General features: G+C 32.2%; 1 protein-coding gene across 2 annotated transcripts in view; it reads left to right on the top strand.

The window, feature by feature from the left end:
- The first annotated feature begins 612 nt into the window (after positions 1-612).
- The window catches only part of LOC127709327 (ras association domain-containing protein 2-like), a 38,868-nt gene continuing 21,172 nt past the window's right edge, over positions 613-18,308 (top strand). Inside the window, exons 1-3 of one of the 2 annotated variants that reach the window (XM_052214791.1) lie at positions 613-1,016; positions 3,409-3,503; positions 5,505-5,797. In XM_052214791.1, coding sequence (XP_052070751.1) covers positions 974-1,016; positions 3,409-3,503; positions 5,505-5,797 — 431 coding nt within the window. In that variant the 5' untranslated portion in view covers positions 613-973. Of the gene's footprint in view, positions 1,017-3,408; positions 3,504-5,504; positions 5,798-8,501; positions 8,684-18,308 lie in introns of those variants that run through there. The other variant, XM_052214792.1, reaches the window with a different exon arrangement.

Raw genomic sequence — 18,308 nt, forward strand, 5'->3', positions numbered from 1 at the left:
TTAAAAGGAATCTGGGTTTTTATATTTTCTGGAATTAGTTATTGTTGATTGAATAAAAACACTTTTTGATATATCATATGATAGAAGGGGGATCTAGGTGTAAATCTGCATTTAAAGAAAATAAACCTTAGTGTTTATTGAAAAAATTAATATTATGAAACAGTTAATCAATATTAAAGGAGAGTAAAGAGGATCAAGGGGGGGGGGGGGCGGATTTCATTGCTTTCGAGTATGTTTGGTGAATAGAGTTTGGTTTCACTGAATAACTTAGTTGGACGAAGGAAATTTCGCCAGTACATCGAAAACCATGTGTCCCAGTGCAGTCACACAATGATTTCACCAAGTTTTAATTGATTGCCAATCTAATCTCAGCTAACATCTTAGAGGTGGTGTTCCTGTCGGTAAAATCTTGTACTCATTTCACCTATACATGTAGTTTCAAATCCATTTTATGGGCGAAACGTGCTAATTTTAATTCATTAACAGATAACTATATCAAAATATATTAAGTAATAGGACAAAACAGGTACACGTTTTATGTGGTGTATCATACAATAACAATTTAAAGTCACAAAGAAAACATATTTTACAGGGATGAGAGACGTTTCATAGTTATTTCATATACCTTTAAGTCATATTCACCTTGATCCTGGGTATATTTTACACTTGAGTGAAAATAATTTTAAGCAAATTTAAACCCCACTTCACTACTTTTAAATACAAAAGGAGTTGCAAAATGGGATAATCACCAAATGAGAATTGTGATAAAGGACATACCGGCCTAGAGATTTACAATACAATAGTTGACCCGACAGAAATATAAACACCATTCAGATTGGATCGAACTCTAGAGTATTGCAGTATCAATGGGACACCGGTAGATCAATAATATGTTGTATTTGACAAATGTTTTGATGGATTACTGCATCAAATCGTCACAATAGTGAGGAATTAAGAAGACAATGACACTAGAATGAACAATACTTGTCAAAAATGTGGTAAACCAGTATATTTCGGTAAGTAAAATTAGATTTTGTTTAAATTTGGGTCATGTTTACTTAGGTGTGACTTTTATACGGGTGGTTAAAATCATGGAATCGTGTCGGTGAAATAAAAATAAATATTTTGATAATTTTGGCATGTACTTCCAAAGTAAAGTGTGGATCTGCTTGGAGAGATGCGTAGTTGGGGGTTATACTTTGCGGTCCGTCATAACCAGTGCAATTTAATAATTCATTTGATTTAATTTTAATTTGGGAACTTATAGGCGTTAGTTTGTATCTTAAGAATAGAATATTTTCATTACTTATCACAGTGTTTTGAACAGGAATCTTCGGTGTAAAACTATAGTCATTTTATATAACAGTTCTAAGAATAGAACATAGAATAGAAGATCATTTCTGAAAACAAACTATTTCCAAGTTAACCCTATAACTGTCCTTGCTATGCTTATTCACTTTAAATTTGTTATTCGTTCTTAAAAAGACACATTTAAAATTACATATTCGGTTTTAACCTTAATTGAAAAGAAATATGGGTGTGTATACTATAAACAAGATCCTTGAATGTTCAAATGATCCGAGTAAATGATATGGAAACGATCATATGGTCTCATAAAATGTCTCTATTATGTTATAGAATAGATGATGATAGTATAATCTCGTTTAATTTTTAAGGTCAACTATACATGTATTATGAATGTGAGAACGGATGCGAGTATGGGAAGTTAAAAATGTCATATTTATTGGGATGGGTATTTCATATTTTCACTAAAATAAAAAAGCTGTGATATATTTTATCAATTTTCATTCTAGATTTCCCCCTATATCATCCTTATTGTTAAGTAACTTATGCTTCCTTGATAATCACAATGCTGGATTCGCAAAGCAGCTAGGAATATATTTTTTTCTGATGTTGAGGGAAAATCTTATATTTCGTATAAAAGTATAATGGTGTGAAAGGATGGAATATTGGATGTAAAATACTATCATTCATATAAGGTTGAACATATTTCCCATATACTCACAGAGAAATTAAATCAGATATTTCATAAGATGGTCAACTAGAAATGATTCCTGTACATTTGCGTTTTGATATTTAAAGGATAAGACTTATCTACTTGCAATGCACGATGGATGATATTCGATGGACGAAATTGTTATTCCTATATTTTTCAGAGATTTTTTGTTATCACAAATGTTTATCAAAGACATACATACAGTATTTCATAATCATAATCTATTTTCCAAGATTTTTTCCTATACGATATTCAGTCTTCAGCAATAAAATATAAATTAGCGATTTCTTGTCAGTTTAACGACTTTCCTGTCTCGACCTTTACTGGTCTTAATTGCTTCACCAGACTGGACATGGCTTTCATTTTTAAATATGTCATTTGTCTTCATGTTGTTTGTGTTGACATCTGACTTTGTCCATTACTGCAAGGATACATATACAAACTGTCATCTGTGAAATGAAAATGACGTCTTTACAAGTCACCTGTTTATGGAGTTCAAACACTTTTACCTGATGCAGTTTAGGTTAAAGTTTCAGATTATAAAGTTGTTTGAATATGATATGACAGTTTGCCAAAGGCAAACAGATAATATCAAAACTACTAAATTTTATTTAAATTTGATTTATGTAATTCCTTCTATCTTTAACAGTAATGTTAATGGAAATTAAAATTAATCTACCCTCTGTGTTTTATCTTATATACAGTTATATTACAGTTCATATAAAAATTCCCTCCCGGTAATACTGACGTCCATGTGAATTTGAGGTCGAAAACCCTAAATGTTTTGTCCCTCATTATGTCCTATGAGCGATTGTGACTTTTGCAGTCCCCAAATTTCGATGGCAATTAAATTCAATAATGATGATAATAATAACTGGGCACACCGTTCATAGGTTTATTACCGCTGTACAATTTTAATCTATATAAATACCGAATTAACATATTTTGAAATTGGAGGAGTTTCTGGTGCATGGAGATTTGTCATAAGAGAGAGAATTTTGATTAGGATGATCGATTGATCTGCAAACATTGGAACAATCTTTATCTGTTTAATTACAGACCAGTTTAGTTTGTTGCCGTTATATTCTCTGGAACTTGCTGAGGACATCGATGCGTCAATGATAGTCTTGAATGACAAACCATGAATCAGTGTTGATGAGTTTTCTTATGTGTAATTAGTTCAGTAGGACTCGTTTGCTTTCTTTTATTTAAATTTACAAACGACACGATGATTAATTCAAGTTCGTCAGCTTAAAAAGACGACTCAAAACTATTAGTAGTTGTAGACAGTCTCTTATAACTCATGATATATTTTTTTTATCAAACGGCTACCAAAGAGTGATTTTATGGGCTATGTGAAATTGTTACTTAAATAAACTGTTTTATTTCAGCGGAAAGAAAAACCTCTTTAGGAAAGAATTGGCATCCGAACTGTTTAAGATGTGAAGAATGCGGCAAAATATTGTCCGCTGGTCAACATGCTGAGGTAATGAACAAAAACTTATGAACATCTCAAATATAGTATATTGAATATCATATACGACACTTTTTAACCATCCCATATAGAGTATGTGTACATTTTACTTACACAAAAATAACTGTAAACTATAAAATCTTTGTGGTTCTGATATCTCTAGCTTGACAGCGAAGCTGTATTAGTAGTATCTCAGATTTAGCTGGAAAAGGTGCTTGTATATGAACTAAAGCCATTCGTTCTAACCCATCGAGTTTAAAATCTTACTATTTGATATAATTACCTTCAGTGCAGGACACACTAGTGGTATAAGACCTTCTTACTCTTCCGAATCACCTGGTGTAACTCTCAATTTTAGTGGAGTTTGTGTTGATCAATCTTTAGTTTTCTGTGTAGAGTTTTGAGGACTGTTGGCCATGGTGTTGCCTTTCCTTCTTTAACTTATGATTTTGATTGCCTCCTTAGCTCTCTTCTCTTTTATACACCAAAACCTTCAAGTGGGGTAATACATTACGGTAACTTTTAGTGTGTAGTTTTTAGTTTTCATGTTTTATATTTCAAGTGAAGTTTGTACATCTATTTATTGTATATTTTCCTTCCACTCAGGTGGCTTCAGTTACAATCTATTTAAAGTGGTTTGTTGCAATAAAAAGCATGCAACTCATAAGTAGCCGTTGACAGAATTTACTGTTTGAAGTGTCGTGACAATTTTTTTATTCCTAAACGCACTAATGATATTATGCATGGGAAGTAATACAATACCTCATTATACTGCATATTTAGCTAAAAAAATGATATCTAAAACTATACACGTGTGTTGTCTAAAAGAATCTGTTTCTTTTATCATTGTTATTGTCCTATAAACAGATTGACAATTCAAGCGCAGTACAAAACAAACCTGTACTCGTGTGCTAGTTGTCTGCACATTATGTGTAGGTGAACAGAAACTATATTGTAAAGAGAGGCGAAATATACCAAAGGGATATTAAAACTTATAAGTCGAAAACAAACTGGCAATGCCATAGCAAAAAAAAAACGAAACGACGAAACGACAAACAACAGTGCATACACAAAACACAACATAGAAAACTAAAGACTGAGCAACACGAACCCTACCGAAAACCTGGATTGATCTCATTTGCTCCGGAAGAGTAAGCAGCTCCTGCGCCTCATGTAAGTACAAACCCGGTGCTAAATCTAATTCGGTAGGTCACATTCGAGTAAAAGAGAATGGGATTGTAAAATATCAATACTCTGATTCAAGTTGAAAATCTAAAAGTGTCAGACCGCCTTCGTATAACTTGTATGCTACGAGTCCTCGAATGAGTGTGCTTTTAATTTGTTTTCTCTGATTTGTTGCTGAACAGATAAAGATATCTTTGTGGCATCACACGGGAATCGTCTCCATCAATTATTGAATTTCTTTTTGATTTTAAGTAATAACAATATCACAAATACCTGCTGAGTCATCTTATTAATTGACAGTGATATACATAGAATATTGGAAAACATTGGATAAGTATTGCTGCAAACTTAGTGAAGAACATCACACTCACTTAAAAAAATCAATACCGCTATGCAATCTGTTTTTAGAATGAGATCGTTTCGTACAGACGTCTTCTGAAAACAAAGAAGTGAACAAACTAGTTAGTTCTTGGAGAATAACATGGGTGGATGCTTCTCAAAGATTCCATTTATACTGGCTTTACGTTTCTTTCATCAGGTGATACCCTGATTTATAATGTCTTGTACTTGTCAAATACGTAACTGAATAATATGGTATCCAAAAGTCTATATATTTTTTTTATACATTGTTAAACTATTCAATCAAGGTGAACTACTACACAGGTTGGTTCAATACTTTCAGTAGTGTCCACCCTTTCCGCCGATGGATCTACTATGCATGTACATTGTTCTGAGAAATTCAATTGATATACTTATGGTATTCCTTCTAGTAGAAACTATTTGTCATCATTATATCTATTATGATACTTGTTCTTTCTTTACTTGCAGCACGATAGAAAGCCATACTGTCACAAGCCGTGCTATGCAGCATTATTTGGACCTCGGATGATGGGATATGGATACGCATCACCTGCAAACTTCAGAAAAAGTGCCGCATTAGAAAATATAACTGGGAGTATTTACAACGGACACGACGGAGGTTCACCAGTTATGGTTTATGAATTTGGAAATAGCAAAAATGATATAAACATTACTCCACTTCCCAAAAGAACGCATGTGAACAAAATAGACAGGCCAAAATCTCAGCCTCCAATGAAATTAAAAACTATTCCATCGAAAGAGTGAGTATCCTTGTTTACTAGATGTTCAACTCTTTTGTTTTAATAAGTGCATGGAACCAGAGACTTGCATACCAACTAGTATAAGTTATGTGTATATGAAAGGAGAAGTGGTATGATTGCCAATAGGACACCGTATGGCCTTCAACAATGAGCTAATATGATACTGTAAAAGGCTCCGACATGACAAAATGTGAATTAATTCAAAATAGAACATCAAAATATCCTGATTTCTGCTAAAACAATAAACGAAAAACAAGTATCGCAGTCAACAACCAACAAAAAAACACTGAATTACAAGCTCCTGGCTTGGGACAGGCACATAAACCATGTATCGTGAATAAACATGTTTGTGCGGTGCACTCACCTCTCGTCCTAACGTGGGACAGGGGTTAATCAGTACAACCTAAGAACAAATTGTTACATAAAATCATTTAGAAAGGGTTTGACACTTCAGATCGACACGAAATCCCCCCCCCCCCCCCCAAAAAAAAACCCACACAAATCCAAAAAACAAAACAACAACAAATACAAAAATACAAAATAATCATTAAATATACAAATGAAGCCTTAAAGGGGCATTAGCTACGAGATATCAAAAAAAAAATAAAATTAGATTTTTTTTAGTTCAATCATTAATGAAAGTGAAATAGTGAAATAATAATTCGCTTTTAGCAGCCAGTTTGCTTCAATTTTGTCAAAATAAGTTAAAAATATCGCTGATGAATTATTCGATCTCATTGAATCCGTATTCATGCCAACTTTTATTGTCGAGCCTGCGACTTTTGTCGCATAAGCGAGACATAGCGATCCTACATTCCGTCGTCGGCGTCGTCGGCGGCGTCCACAAATATTCACTCTGTGGTTAAAGTTTTTGAAATTTTAATAACTTTCTTAAACTACCTTGGATTTCTACCAAACTTGGACAGAAGCTTGTTTTTGATTATAAGATAGTATCCAGAAGTAAATTTTGTAAAAAAAAAATCCTGTTTTCCGTATTTTACCTTTAAATGGACTTAGTTTTTTCTGCCAGTTAACATTACATTCACTCTGTGGTTAAAGTTTTTAAAATTTTAATAACTTTCTTAAACTATCCTGGATTTTTACCAAACTTGGACAGAAGCTTGTTTATGATCATAAGATAGTATCCAGAAGTAAATTTTGTAAAAAAAAATATTCTGTTTTTCAGTATTTTACTTATACATGGACTTAGTTTTTCTGCCAGTTAACATTACATTCACTCTGTGGTTAAAGTTTTTAAAATTTTAATAATTTTCTCAAACTATCCTGTTTTTTTTACCAAACCTGGACAGAAGCTTGTTTATGATCATAAGATAGTATCCAGAAGTAAATTTTGTAAAAAAAAAAATTCTGTTTTTCCGTATTTTACTTATAAATGAACTTAGTTTTTCTTCCAGTTAACATTACATACAGTCTGCAGTTCAAGTTTTTAAAACATTTATTAGATTCATAAAGTAGGCGAGACACTGGGTTCAGCGGAACCCTTACGAATTTTTTAACTCCTTAGCTAGAGATGGGATACCCATAAACGAGGCGTGTTCAGCTATTAAAGGGAAAAGAATGTCAACACTGAAAGTCAAACGAGCGTAAATCATTTGATTGACTGCTTCGATCCACACAAACTCATTCTTATACAGGTAAAACGAGGACGTCTAACATATTTGTTTCACCTATAATATGAAATCAAACAGACCTAAAAAAAATCCAATTGCACGTGTTCCCTGTCAATTTATATCTATATTTATGTTTATATCGGATTATATGACCGTCGGCAGTCTACGGAGGTCACCTCGATGGTTAATCAGATGGATTCTAGACTAAAATACACACGAAATACGGATACATATTATCGAGTCCATGAATTGTTAATTGTTCATTTTAGACTTTTTGTAAGTTGGATATACGTTTTAGTAGGTTATAAATCAAATATGAGAACTTGACAGCTAGTGCCCCTTTAATTGACAAGAAGATAAACAAAGGTCCCCACAAAACATGCAAAATACAGATCTAAACGGCATTAACTGAAAGCATTTATCTCATTTTTGTATTGCATTATTATATGTCTCTGCTGAATACTAGATCAAAGCCAATTTCAACTACCAAATTCAAGACAAAAATCTCAGGACCGCTGAATCCATGGATTTTAATAGTCAATGATTATAAAATCCTTGGATTCAGCTGGGACTGTTATATAATAGTCCCAGGATTCAGATATTATTTATTTTTATAGGTCCTGAGATTTTAGTTTTGGCAAGGATTTGTATAGTGAGACGTCTCACTATACAAATCCTTGGTTTTGGAAAACATTTTAAACTGAACTAGCATTCAGCAGAGAAATATCCAAAGATTTTTATTGGGCTATTAAAATCCTTGATAAATCATTTTTGATTATTTTAATGTTAATCCAACTTTTTGTGAGCAATCTGGGAACAGTATATCTAACGTCAATATATATGTTCCTGGAGCAATAGCAGGATATTTTTCTTTCGTTTTAATAAAAAATTCAAATTATTATGAATACAAATATGAATGTATATTTATCTCAATGTCTCTTCTCTTGAACGTTGGTGCCCAGTCCTAGTTTTACGTCGTCAGTTTGACGCGGACGTCCTTGAAGACACGTTATTTTTGTTCCGACATTATTGTGTTCAGTTTGAGTTATCTCCCGTTTAACACTTTTTTTGTGTATACACCGGTAATGGCAAAACAGGAAACAACGAAGACGGATATTTGGACACAATTCACAACTTTCTGGCAGGGTTTTTATGACTCTTTGAGCAATTTATTTTATTTCCTTCTTTGGTTCATCTTTGTTCCTGATTCATCTCACCAAACAAAGAAAATAAAGAGTAAAAGACCGATGGAAAGGTGCGTTGTATTATAATTTTGGAAAGAGCCCAAAGTTTGACTGTAAAAGGAAAATAATGGCAGTTGAGTTAAAGTTCATCATAACCTTTTGGTTAATATGGCCGTCTTTACACCACAAATTTTACTCTGAGTACAGACAAACCTGTGCACCTGGAAAAGTTTTAAGGCATGACAGGAACTAGATAAGTAGATTTTAAATGCATTTTATGTTTCAGAAAATTGTAAACTTTTCTGGATTTTGCGATTCATTTTTTTTTCATTCCTGCAGAAGGTGCCAAAATAAACTAAGTTGGGAAAGAGGTTTGAGAAACTCCCCTCATATAATAAATGTTGTGAGTAGTAATGATTTAAATGGACAATAGAATGGCAATAGACATCTGCAAACAATAGGTGATTTAAACTGTGTAACTGAGTGGACCAATCAAATGAAACTCATGTGTTTGTTTATTTTGCTATCTTCTGCAGACTGGAAAAAAATGCACATCAAAATTCAGGTAAGTTTTTAATTTTCTGAAACACAAGACTACATATAACTTTTATATATCTAGGTCCTGTCATGCCTTAAAACTTTCCTAGATGCATCAGTTTGTCTGTACTCGTGGTAGATTTTGTGGTGTAAACACAGCCATTTAAGTTTCATTAAAAGGTTTTAAAAAATATGGCTGTGTTTACACCACAAAATTTACTCCGAGTACAGACAAAGCTGTGCACCTTGAAAAGTTTTAAGGCATGGCAGGAACTCTGCAAATAAAATTTGAATGTATTTTATGTTTCAGAAAATTAAACACTTACAATGTACATGTACCTGGAATTTGAGATTCCTTTTTTTAAGCCTGCAGAAACAAACACCTGAGTTTCATTTGAAATGGTCCACTCATTTACACAGTTTAAATTACCCATTGTTGTGCAGATATCTATTGTCCAGTTAATCAAAACATCTCACTACAATTATTTACATACAATGTAGGTTAACATCTCAAACATTTTCCAAAACTTAGTATATTTTGGCACCTTCTGTGGGATCGAAAAAAAAGGAAACTCAAAATCCAGAAAAGTTTATAATTTCCAGAAAAATAAAATGCATTTAGAATATAATTATCAAGTTCCTGCCATGCATTAACACATTTCCAGATGCACAGGTTTGTCAGTACTCAGAGTAAAACGTGTGGTGTAAATACAACCATATAAGGAAAAAGGTTATGATGAACCTTGACAAAATAAAAAAAACTGATGCTTTTGCTAGAAAATATGCAGAAAAACTTATTGAGAAATATCCTGTCATTTTCCTCAGTCCTGTGTAATTCAATGAAAACTACTCCCTGAATGGTTTATATGAAATTTCACCATCCATATGTTACAGGCTGTTTAAGTCACTCAGGAGAGTTTTTTTTTTAGAAGGAATATAGACCTTATGTTACCATTGTATACTTTCTATGAAAATACTTCTACAACATTTTTGTCCATATTTTATCAAGAAGACATTTTTTTCATCAGGTCAGGACTCTCTTATAAATGAGCAAATGTCCAAAAAAAGGCATGTCATAAAAAAATAATGTATCAGACAATTTGTAATCTGCTAGTGGCTGGTGGACCATGTATGGTCATGCCGAATTATTCTTGAATAATGTCAGTAATGTAACTACCTACTGTATAGTATGATCTAATATACAATTGAAACATTTGAGCACAAAGCAGTACTATACTTTTATTTAAAATTCATGAAAAAGACTATTTTTAAGGCCTATGTTTAGGTGTACTGGGTATATGAATCGATTTTAGATGACCCTAATTTTCAATGTCTATCTCAAATGTGTATATGAACCTCAACCATGGGAATGTTATGAGACTACCAAGAGGACCAAAAGTCCTACTAAAGTTAACCACTCTTAGATACATTTAACTGATTTTCCACTGGACATTTGAGAAGGCAACAGTCAATCGTTCTTAAAATATAGTATCAGACATGCTTAATTTTCTAGTACAACTTAAACTGTTTATACCAGACTAACCTGCATTTCCTGATCTGTTTATAGCACCTGATTTTTAGTCAAATTGATATACATATATGATATATACCCATTTACATGATATAAAGACAGTCAATTCAGTATTAAAAATACCAATTTTAAGATCAGAACAGTCAACTTGTTAATAGACAACTTTCGAGTTCGATGCATTTCCGTCCAAAAACTTTGGTTTTAGTAAACATCATTCGTGCATTTAGGGGCATCATCACTTCCGTTCCCATGTTGAGCGAGTGGTTGGAAAACTATGATGCTATATTGCATGAATTACTCGGCAAATTGAATTCTCATAATTGACAATCAGCACTGCTGTCATTAGGGAATTGTGATTAAGTACCTACAGAACAAACATTATTTCTAGTTTATCCTGCACAATGATGATCACTTAGACGCTTGATGAACGTTAATAGTGCAGGGATACAGGCGATCCCCTCTATCTGGTAAATGACGTCATAAAGGCGTGCATAATTGACAAGTTTTTTCCGGTGAAGGACAAACTCGAAAGTGGTCTATTGCCATATATAATAAAATCAAGGGGGGGTGCTAATCTTCAAGATTTTAAGGAAAACATTATCTCCAAAGTGAGGAAACAAAGATGGTTGCACTCTTCTCACATAGTACATTATTCCTTACTGTATGCCTACCTCATTATTTAGGCCTTATGTTTTATCAGTAGGGGGTAATGCTTGTTCAAGTAAATTTTTATATACTCTGCTTGAAGATGTAAGTAAAATACTTATACTACATGTATTAGTTACACAGTGTGCTAGTGGTCTAATAAGATATATATGGGGTCAGTAAATTCCATATGGGGTGAGAGCGAGTTCAAAAAGTGGGTAAAAGCATTCAGTTTGTTTGAAATAATTTCATCTTGAAATGGGAGAAAAAAAACATCTGGATCATGATTATATATTTTTAGTTTACCAAGTACATTTTGAATTTGATTGGAATTAGAATTCCAGTGGTCTTGATGGTTGATTTTTTTCTAGCTAACCCAAACTGCTACATTGTCCTAATATTTTAGACAAGATCAAAGAATAAAATCCATCTTTTTAATATGGAAAATTTATAAGAAACATTTGACAAAAACTAACCCAACTTTAGTGGGTTAGCCATGTATAAGTTACTTTCACTGATATTTCAGTATGAACTAACTAACCCCCCTTAGCGATGCATGCATGGCTAACCCTCCTTAATTGGGTTAAATTTCATCATACATTGTACATCATTGTACATTTCTTTTCAATTTTCTAGAATTCAAAGTTATTCTGGATTCAAATAATTCCTTGTCTATATAAGATCTTGATACATGTGGTTTGAAACAGACCAAATTGTTTTTATGTTCACTATAAACAGTTATAAATTTAAGTTACAGTGAAGTACAAGGGTTGTTGGGTAACAGGAAACAATTTTTATTTTCCCAGAAGTACCTGTAGTACAGTTCTGTCCAAATTGCTTAAATTGTGTATTGATGTACTTGCTTCTCTTAGACATACTTCACAGCATTTTTTAAATTTTTCTGCTGTCCTTCATTAAGAAGTCCTGCTTCTTGGAAATTATTAGCAGTGAAAGTTACTTTTATTTTTGACTGTCTACTTAATTATCATTTTAGGGTTCATTTAGTGATTCCAGCACTGTAGGATTCTGTAAAGCCTAGGGGACATTGTTTTATAATTAGAAGGCAAAACAATAAATTGACATTACATTGTATTACGATTAAGATATAAAGGATGATTGTTGTGGCAGACGGAGCTACGAAAGGCAGAAGGGTAACCCTCCCATGCATAATAATTTAAGGGAATAACTATAATAAGCACTAAGTTTTTTTTTAATCCAAAACATTTGTGTAAAATGAATATTCTCAATTAGTTTGTGAAACAATGAATTCATAAACCTGCAGGCCTATGATTCCTCAATAAATCATAAAAAATTCATGTGGAACCCATGAATGAAAGTTTTTCTTAGTATAAGAAGAGAGAAGAAATTATCATGATTTTTATATCAATCTTCAATTCAAAATGCAACCAGTCCACACACTGTTTTTATGCCCCTGCCTCTAGGTGAAGGATGCAGTTAGTGTTACCCTTGAACCTTTGTCTGTCCTTCCCTATGTTCCATTTTCATTTCTTCACCCTTACAAGTTTTTCTCATTCGAATTTTATGAAACTCATACACAATGCTAAGAACCCAAAACTGGCAGACCGAGTTTGAATTTGGGCAGTGAGTCACTTACTGTTCTACGTTTATGCCCCTTTATAACTTGGAAAATTGCAAATGTTTTCGTTTCCACAATCTAATTGAAGTTTGCCTCATGCAAATTTTATGAAACTCATACACAATGTTTAGAACTAAAAGATTAGAAGTAAAAGAACCAAATCATTATTCAAGAGCTGAGAAATTCAGTGGACACAACAGAACTTATTACATAAGAAAGAAAAACAAAACAGTGAAAATATGAAAACAGCACACAGCACAAAAATACCTAAGACTAGAACAATAGAACTCTTTAAAAACTAGCAGCGACATCAAATGCTCTCAAGAAGTATTTTCATGTACATGTATTATAAGCAAGCTTGAGCAGGGGCATTCATGTCCTCAGACACATTCTTTAATTTTACATATAAATCTTTTAAAATTGCATTAGCAAACACAAAACCATTTTAGAGATGAAAGTACAAATGTATGTTTATTTAAATAATTTTCTTTTAAGCTTAGCTATAGGTCTTGTATCATATGCAATGTCATTTCCTATTTTTGTTTTAGGGTACACACAATATTTCCATCAATCTAAGGTTAAAACATTAAATACTAATTACCTCCATTGCATTTTGCTATAACCCTGTAATACCCAGAGGTATGCCATTAACTTTCCACTAAAATATGTAATAAAATTACATTTTTTAAGTGATACAAGCATCTGTTAATCAAAAATGCTTGAATACTGTTATGATTACCTTCTACTCATCAAGAATATAGGCAAATATTTGGTTAATTCATTATCTCGTAATCCTCTCTTGTAAGTGTTTATTCAGTAACCTAGTGTACATAACGTCAATGTTGATAAAAACACCTATTTCTAGGGCATACCTGCTGTGTCCAATAGGAAATCAAAGCTAAATACTGGTATTTAAAAATAAACTGATTTATTTGAGTATATTCAAGTATTTGAGATTGATTTTGGTTTATTGGTTCATATCATTTGAAAAGTAACATAGATTTTAATATCATGATGACATTTATTTTAATTTATAGAAACTGAACTGTGATAATTGTTACAGATAAAGTTTTGTTTAAATGATTTGCATTAAATATAAAATATGGTTTAAATACATGTATGGTAGTAATAATTATGTCAAGGGTGTGTTTCTTGGCATTTTTTTTCATGATGACATTTGTTCTGGGTGATGGATAATTATGGAATTTGATCATTACACTCCTTGGGGGCATAGCAAAGATTTTAATTTTTTTTATTTAATTTTTGGTCTTACTTAATTCTGCAACAGATTGCAAAACTATTTTAGTCTAATGCTTCCTGTTTTGAGTAAGGAAATGCATTTGATTCATTGATTTTAGATTTTTAGAAATTCATAAAAAAGATATGGTTTCAAATTTAGAATTTTATATTTATAATTTATCTTTTACAAAATACTGACATTACAGATGTACTATAAAACTTGTTGCATTTCAAGCATACACCACTTCTTGCATTAGAATCAATCAATAATTATAATAATATCCAATATGCTGTGCAGCTATTCTTCAATGTAATCAGTTCCTTGCCTGTGATTAATTCCCAATCTGTTGATCAGTTTTACAGCTTATGACCTGTGCAATACACATCACCTACAAATTTGACAAATTCTTGTTCTATTATTGGATATTGATTAGGTCATTGATAAGACCTGTGTTGGTCTATACACATGAAAGATAAAAAACATCCTTTGAACATGCAATATACCTGTTTAACAAAGACTTCATTTTCATAATCTATATACATAATCAGACAAGGGAGATCATGAACTGTAGACCTCAGTATTAAAATGCCATTAAAGACAATTGAGGAAATAATTATAAAGGCATTTACCGGTATAATGCAATTTTTTTTGTGAAATACCTATGGTTCAATCGTCACTGGAATGTTTCGTTTCCTAGGTGGAGTTTCAGTTTGGAAATGAATTAAGCAATATCATATTCTTCCTGGATCGTAGAAATGAGAGATTTGTATTTCACCTTGTAGTGTGTAACAAAATCAGAAAAGAAAAATCGTGTTTTGTGAGTTGTGACAATAATAATGATGAATAGGATTGATATACCAGATGAATCCATTTTAGATGTAGCAAAGTAAGTGAGAAACACATCATTATTGTTGAAGGTTAATGAAAAACAAATCAACCCATCATGCAATGTCATGTTTTTTCTGTTTGTTTATATAATTAAGTGTGTGGTTAGGTGTTATAACAATTATTATGTGGACCTTGCATACATCATTAACTTAAGTAATATTGATACAAACAAGATAAGTGTTTCACTAGAAAATCTTTATTAAATAATTAATTATATATAAAGTCACATGAACTTATTCTGGTTGTGTAAGAGTCTAAAGAAGAGCTATGAATATTGAAGTCCTGTGCAGATTTAAGGGGAGTCATAGTGGGTGTGTATCCCACTTAATTTTGAAAGAAAAAAAAATGTTTAAAACCAAAAAAATAATTTTTTGGGGGGTTGGGGTTTCAATCTCTAAGAAATAACTCATTTAGCAGGTGCCAATTTAAAAAAAATTTAAAATGTTTTTTTTTTGGTTCCAACTACAAAAAGGGGGTTTCCAGCTTAATATAAACTATCATATACATCTGCATGCAATTTTCCTGATTTTAAACACTTCTATCAAACACTAAATGATCTTATTTGCTGATTTGAAAAACAAAGATGGATTTGATCATAGTCATTTCCTTCTCAAAATTCAGTTTATCTTTCCTCCAATTCCTCTTAGAAGGCAGGTGTTATACTGCAGACTGGTATTTTATCCTGCAGGGTATTTGTAATGATAGGTGTTAATCTACCACATTATCTTTGTGGTCAGCTGTTTAGTTGATGGATTACAGAAAAACAACAATTGTTTATAGTTGATGATGGAGTGGTTTGTACCTGGATATTACCTGGTGTGGAATGCAATTTATACTACATGTAGGGATAAAGCTAACATTTGGCTAGAGAGAAATAAATGAAAAATGGGCAGTTAATGTGTAATTGCTGCCCATTAGTTCAAAACAGTACAATGATCAGTGGCTTATGAGTTTTGCTTATTTGGGGGGTGGAGGGGGTGGGGGTGGGGAGGAATAGATCTCTTTTCCTCATATATATGCAAACAGTGAAAAAATTAATTAAAATTAAAGCAACTTGTATTTTGCCATTCTCAAAACTTTGTTTATAGAAAGATATCTGAGATGTTTAGACTGTGTATGTATACACTGTCCAAACTGTGTCCATCTACACTATCCAAATGGTGTACTGTGGATTCATTTATTTTCGTGGGTACCAATTTTCGTGGATTGAGGAAAACTTGCATATTCGTGGATATTTAAATTCGTGGTTTTTTGCAAAGTCTGCATACATTCCTAAAGAAAATTTGTAATTCGTTGAACTTTTAAATTCGTGGTTCCCCTGTACCCACGAAATCCACGAAAATTAGTATCCAACGAATATTAATGAATCCACAGTATATACACTTTCAAAACTGTGTTACTTTCCCAATTCTATATAGATAAAATGAAGGCCTCTCATATTGGGAATTGTCACCATGCATGTTTGTATCTAATTGAGAGGCATTTATATGATCCCTGAATCATATAAAAAATCACTTTGTCTGTCTGTCCTTCTGTACCTGCCCAGAGGGTAACTGCATGAATGAAATGAAACTTATTCAGATGGAGGATATAGGAAAGGGGAAAAAGCCTATTAATTTTGGGTCAATGGTCAAGGTGAAGGTAAATGTTTCAAAAAAAAGAAAATTCAGGAAAATGGTTTCCCGGTTGTAACTCAAGTTTCCCTTGCTTGATTGAAACAAAACTATTAGTAATATAGAAATAAAATGTATGAAAGGGGAAAAAAACGATTGCTTGAAGGGACAACAGGTCAGAAGTGAAGGTCACTGTTACTTAAAATAGAAAAAAAATGGAAAAATGATTTCCAGATGGTAACTTGAGTTTCCCTTGTTTGATTGGAATGAACCTTACAGATGAAACATATAGTGAAGGGGAAGATTTTGTGGTCAAAAGGTCAATGTAATTGTTCCTAAATTATTTTTTTAAGTTGATTTCTCCAAACATAGTATTGAATTAAGTGTGTATTTTCTTGGAATATAGATGAAAGTTGAGAATTCTGGTGGTTACATCAATTCATAAGTCAATTACACTCATTATTACACCTTCAACATTGTTGTAAAGTTGAGAAATGTAAATAAGTAGTGAAGATAAATAGAATGAAATTAAAAGGGCATTTAATTCAGACTTAAGGCTTTTACATCATGAATTAAACATACAGTATGGACACTTGTTTATCATTGAGGACAAACTGTTGACTTTTACAGGTCAATTTATGTTAAAGGGCTATTGCCTCATTGACATTTGTCACACCTCTCTTTTTTTATTCATATGTAAATGTTGTCTACATGAAAAGATTTCAGTTACAAAGTGCAGAGTCTCTGCATGTCATGTTGTATTAACCTTAATTGATATTTTTACTAAAGAACTACAACTGCCTGCAGCATTACTTTAACTTGGTACTAGAAATTATAAGTAAATTAGGATAGAAACCTTCATACATAGCAAGTCATTGCTTATCCCCTCAGGCAAGTCGTGAACTGTCATCTTTTAAGCATCTTTACATTAAATTACATGTGAATGTTATTGTAACTTTCATGTACAAAGTCATATTTACTTTTTATGGATTATTAATTACTTTGTGTATTGAAATGGAAGGGTAAAATGAATATAAAAGGTTGAATCCTTTTAGGGAAGATGTTAAAGATTGTCTATTGTAAAAGTCAAGAAGATATAACAATTAGATTACCCAGAAGTCTATTTAACATAGTTCACGCAAATATATATATCTTAAAGAAACCAATATGAACGACAGAAAACTTACAAATTGAATATTGTATCACATGTACTTTTTGTGTGAGTTTATGTTAGCATAGCAAGGAGTTCCTTTCAGGTAGTTGTTTGATATAACGGTACATATTTTTGGTTTAGTAAGGAGTATTCTCTGCTGTAACATAATATATTGTTTTGCTGGTGACTGAGTTTTTTTTTTAACTGTGTGATACTGACATTGTAAAGCAAAGTGCTTTTTAACATTTAAAAAAAAAAAATATGTTGTTCTTTTTAATTTATATATGGTATTCAAATTATAAAAATTGAAAAAGGGGAAAGAAGGATTGAAGACATAAAAAACTTTTTTAACCCTGTAAATATTAATACTCCATGCAAGTCTTTTGTTATATCTTAGGAAGTTACTTTTAAGAACTTTTATTGATAGCAGATCTTTGGCAGTCTCCCTTATGTACATCCTGTTGGATTTGGGATGCATTTTAGAGCCTGACT

Source organism: Mytilus californianus, unplaced genomic scaffold (genome assembly GCF_021869535.1).
Source record: "Mytilus californianus isolate M0D057914Y unplaced genomic scaffold, xbMytCali1.0.p SCAF_7, whole genome shotgun sequence".
NCBI lineage: Eukaryota > Metazoa > Mollusca > Bivalvia > Mytilida > Mytilidae > Mytilus > Mytilus californianus.